This window comes from Cajanus cajan, chromosome 4, assembly GCF_000230855.2.
Source record: "Cajanus cajan strain Asha chromosome 4, NIPB_CcT2T_4, whole genome shotgun sequence".
In the NCBI taxonomy this organism is placed as follows: domain Eukaryota; kingdom Viridiplantae; phylum Streptophyta; class Magnoliopsida; order Fabales; family Fabaceae; genus Cajanus; species Cajanus cajan.
Window position 1 is genome coordinate 55,493,281 of NC_138520.1, and position 4,527 is coordinate 55,497,807.

At 42.0% G+C, this 4,527-nt stretch overlaps 1 protein-coding gene across 1 annotated transcript; it reads right to left on the reverse strand.

Annotated features, from left to right (window-relative positions):
• Positions 1-208: 208 nt before the first annotated feature.
• On the reverse strand, positions 209-1,304 carry LOC145957376 (uncharacterized). The gene is made up of 2 exons (XM_083073621.1): positions 821-1,304; positions 209-732 (listed from the first exon to the last, which is right to left on the reverse strand). Exons 1-2 carry the CDS (start codon positions 1,302-1,304, stop codon positions 209-211), a joined length of 1,008 nt encoding a protein of 335 aa, XP_082929747.1.
• Between the last annotated feature and the right edge of the window lie 3,223 nt (positions 1,305-4,527).

A 4,527-nucleotide genomic window follows, 5' to 3' on the forward strand; every position in this document is an offset into this window, starting at 1 on the left:
ACATTTGTTGATGAAAAAGACTTTCTATGCATTTTTCAAATTGACAAGCATCACATAAATCATCAATAATACCCATCGTAGGCATGTCTTTAACCATATCATGAGTTTGCAAAAATTTCAATGCACCCATATTAAAATGACCATATATTTTTTGCCATAGAACATAATCATCATGTTTGGAAACAAGAGTTGATTCATTCACTTGATTCTAACTGATTGGAAAGCTATTATCACACATTTCAACCTTAATAACTTCATAATCATTTGAATCCAATATGATACAGTCATTGTTTTTAAATGAAAGAGAATATCCTTTCTTCATTAGTTGAGCAACACTTAGCAAATTCTGATCCAAATCAGGAATAAATAAAACATCATGAATAAATTTAGGACCTTTGCTAGTGTGAACAGAAATTGTACCTCTTCCTTCAGCTTGTACAATATCTCCAATTCCAAGCTTAACTTTGGTTTGGACAGTCCTATCCAAAGCTGTAAAGAGACTTGAGTCCCTCGCCATGTGGTTTGTGCACCCACTATCAACATACCATACAACATTTGAACCTGAACTACTTGTTTGAGTAGCCATAAACAAGTTTTCTTCATCTTGGAGTTGCTGATCGGTGAAGTTAACTTGATGTGAATGTTGTGGTTGAGATTGGTTCTGCCTGAATCTGAAATACCTCTCTCTATGTCCCCACTTCTTGAAAATTTTACTTGGATTTGAGGCTTCCCCTTATACCAAAAATCGTTTGATAAGTGATTTGTATTATTTTGCAAGTAGAACAAGGAGGAAAATGGTTGTTTGCTATAGATTTACTACTCCCATCCATCTTGGTTTTCCCTTTTTGGTCACCAGCTACTTTATAGTTATGCTTCTTTTGATTTTTCTGACCAGCTTGCTTTCCCTTGTGTCTTGCTTGAAATGCACCTTCAGTTCCATCATCCATTCTCATGGAGAATCTTTGCTTATGAGCTTGCAATTTACTGACCATTTTAGAAATGGTTAGTTTCTTTAAGATCACATGACTCTTCAATGCAGCAACTTTGGCTTCAAATTTTATGGGTAGACTGATCAGCATTTTTTTGACTACCTTATGGTCTTGGACAAACTCACCATACAATCTCATTTGATTCACCAAGTGAGACAACTTTGAAGTGTACTCCTTGACTGATTCACTTTCCTTCATTTTCAGCATTTCAAACTCTCTTTTAAGAGTCAATAGTTTGATGGGTCTCACTCGTTCATCACCGGCATATCGTTTGTTCAGCTCATCCCATATTTGTTTTGTTGTTTCCAGATGCATAATGCTTGTAAAAGCATCATCTCACAAAGCTGAATGTAAACATGAGACAAATTTTTCCTTCTTCAAAGTCTCCTCCTCATGTTGCTTCATTTGAGTTATGGTAGAATTAGCCCTTAATGGTGGAACTTCCTTATCTTGATCTACATACTCCCATAAGGCAAAAGACTTTAAACATGATCTCATTTTGACAATCCATATGTGATAGTTTTCCTCAGAAAATTGAGGAACAGCAAATACACCATCGTTCCCTGAAGCCATTTTATCACTCACAAGTGTTTAATCTCTCCTCTCATATTTTTTCAGACCCACATCCTAAAAGAACAATGCTCTTGATACCATTGTTAAGTCATGCAATGGGCAGCAGAAGCATAAAACATAACAATTATACAAAACCATAAAATAGAGAAGAGAAAAGGTTAGGGAACAGAGAAATTTCATATTTGTTGGATAACAATCACATTTTGCATGTTTTTCATTCATATATAAAGCAAATACATGAAAAATGACAGTCATACATAGAGCCCATAAATGTTATCAGTAAAACACATGTTCCCACCATCATTAAGTGTGTAGATTTGCCTAAAATCAGAAACCTAACAAGATATTATCTACTAGACTAAGCAAACATAATTACAACAGAACTTTACCCACTAGTACAAGCAACCATAATTAATTATAGCAGTTGTACTGGCCTAGCCGAGTTATGAACTCACCCATTACCTAGTTGTCAACCTCGGTCAAAGGTTTACCAACCTGACCAAGCAGTGAACTCATTATTGTCGAGCTACTAAGCTCGGCTGTGAAACATAGACATCAGAAGATCACATCGGCCCAAAGAGGCCATGTCATCAGATGAATAAAAATACAATCTTGTCACAGCGTCGCAATCACGAGGTAAAACCCTAAAATTGCCAATGTGTCGGTAGACAGTAAAAACCCTAAAATCATCAAGGTACGCTTGCTATATATACGAGACATCTACACTATCAAGTACTAACTTAAGCATTGGAGTCACATTTGCAGGTACCATCCCCATCTTGGTGAGGCCAACCTGCGAACCAGTGGCGGCTCACCAATCTCATTAGAGAGATCGTTACCAGTCCAATCTCAGGTGAGAACATCTTGGCCCCTACCGTGGGGCCGAAAGGAATTCCCTTTTTCGGCCAATCTTATGGTTTCTACCCGAAGCCACAATAGAATAGTAACAGACAACACAGATCAGAATGTGCCAAGGATGGAAGGAGACACAACGCTTCGATGCTTGATCGACTAGATTGAACAAATGCGATAGTAAAATATCGAAGCCCTTAAAGCTATGCGCGCCTAGCACCAGGTCGACCTAGCGGCACTACGCGCGAAAAACTAGCACATTCGTGCCCAACTTCACCAACAACCTCCCAACAAACCTCCTCAACAAAGCAATCACCACGAGGAGGAACACCAATCACCCTCACCGCCACCGATGACACATCGGTCACATGTGCCCACGCATCGCTCCAGCCACGAGGTCATCCATGCAACCACCCAAGCTCTCACACATCGACTGGTGTTAGGCAACATCCTTTTGTTGATGGCATCACGGGGACACATCTCCCCTTAGGTTGGAAGTCTCTGAACATCGACCGTTATGACGGGTCGTCCGATCCAGATGAGCACATTGACGCTTATGTCACACAGATCAATCTGTGCACCAATGACGACGCCCTAATGTGTCAAGTTTTCCCAACCTCATTGAAAGGCTCCGCACTCACTTGGTACACTCAATTGCCAACAGGATCGATCGATAATTTTGAGACCATGATGAGACGATTCACAGCATAATACATGACGAGTCGACCTCATCACATCACGTCTGCTGCCCTGGCCAACCTTAGGCAGGGCGAGAACAAGTCGTTAAGAAAACTCATGGAGCGATTTGCCAATCTGTCCATCCAAATATGTAACCTCAATCCTGAAGTCGCCTTGCACTTCATGCTCATGGCGTTGAAACCAGGACCCTTCGTCAACAGCCTTTGCCAATGACCTCCTCCCAACATGGATGAGCTCCATACTGGGTACATCCAAATGGAGGAGCATGCCGAGTTTCGTGAGACAATTCGCGGTAAACCACAAGGAAAGTAAGACCAAGGTCATAAGGACAAGCTGAGGACCTCGAACAACACTCAATTTAAGAGACCTCGGTAGAATAGGGGTGGACAGTACAATTTTTACACTCCCTTGAATGCACTTTGAGTGCATATCCTATAAGAGGCTAGTAATGTCGAACTAATTACCCTACCACCACCTGGGCACAACCCTAACAACACTGAGAGGACAAAACACTACCATTATCACAAGAGCTACAATCATACGACCGAGGAATTTTGAACACTCAAAGACCGAATTGAGGAGCTTGTCCAAGGTGGACACCTCAGATACCTAACCTCATAAAAGTGGCTACCAAGGGCAAGGTAGAGGACGAGGACGAGGTCGAGGTTCCAACTTCCGAGCCAACCAGCCTTCTAGATCCCAACAGAATGTCGGTGGATTAGGACAACCCGAGGTAAGTCAAAACACAGCAACGCCTCCTCTACGAGGAGTCATTAACACAATTGTAGGTGGATTTGTCGGAGGCGGCCCGAGCAGCTTGGCACGTAAAAGACACCTACAAAATATCAACAATGTCCATGTTGGCACCTCAACTCTGCCGCGCAACACGCCGCCAATCACTTTCACAGATGACGACTACGTTGACTTCTGTCCAAACAAGGATGATCCCATGGTCTTCGCGGTTGAAGTAGCCAACTAGGAGGTCCACAAGACATTGATTGACCAAGGGAGCTTGGCTGACGTCTTATATTGGCCAACATTTCTAAGGTTAGACATCCCTCACACTCTCATCCAACCTCACATAGAACCCCTAGTTGGATTTACAGGTGAACAGGTCCACAACTGTGGTTACATAGATTTGTTGACAACCTTTGGAGCACCTCCTTACTCGAAAAGAACAATGGTCAGATATCTCTTTGTCGATGCCAACACATCCTATAACATCATCATAGGAAGACCGACATTGAACCAACTCGGAGCCGTAGTATCCACCCCACATTTGACAATGAAGTTCCTGGGGAACAATAGGAAGATAATCTCCATCAAGGCAAATTAGAGAATAGTTCGGCAGTGCTACGTAGAAAGTCTGAAAGCGTCACCACCCCTAGCCGAGAAGCGACGCCAAGGTGACACC

Bases quoted from the DNA above. Each gene is read 5' to 3' on its own strand.
- LOC145957376 (XM_083073621.1), bottom strand. From the start codon at position 1,304: ATGCATCTGGAAACAACAAAACAAATATGGGATGAGCTGAACAAACGA. The intron at 733-820 runs GTAGTAAATCTA...TTTTGGTATAAG, and splicing joins GAAAACCAAGATGGATGGGA to GGGAAGCCTCAAATCCAAGT.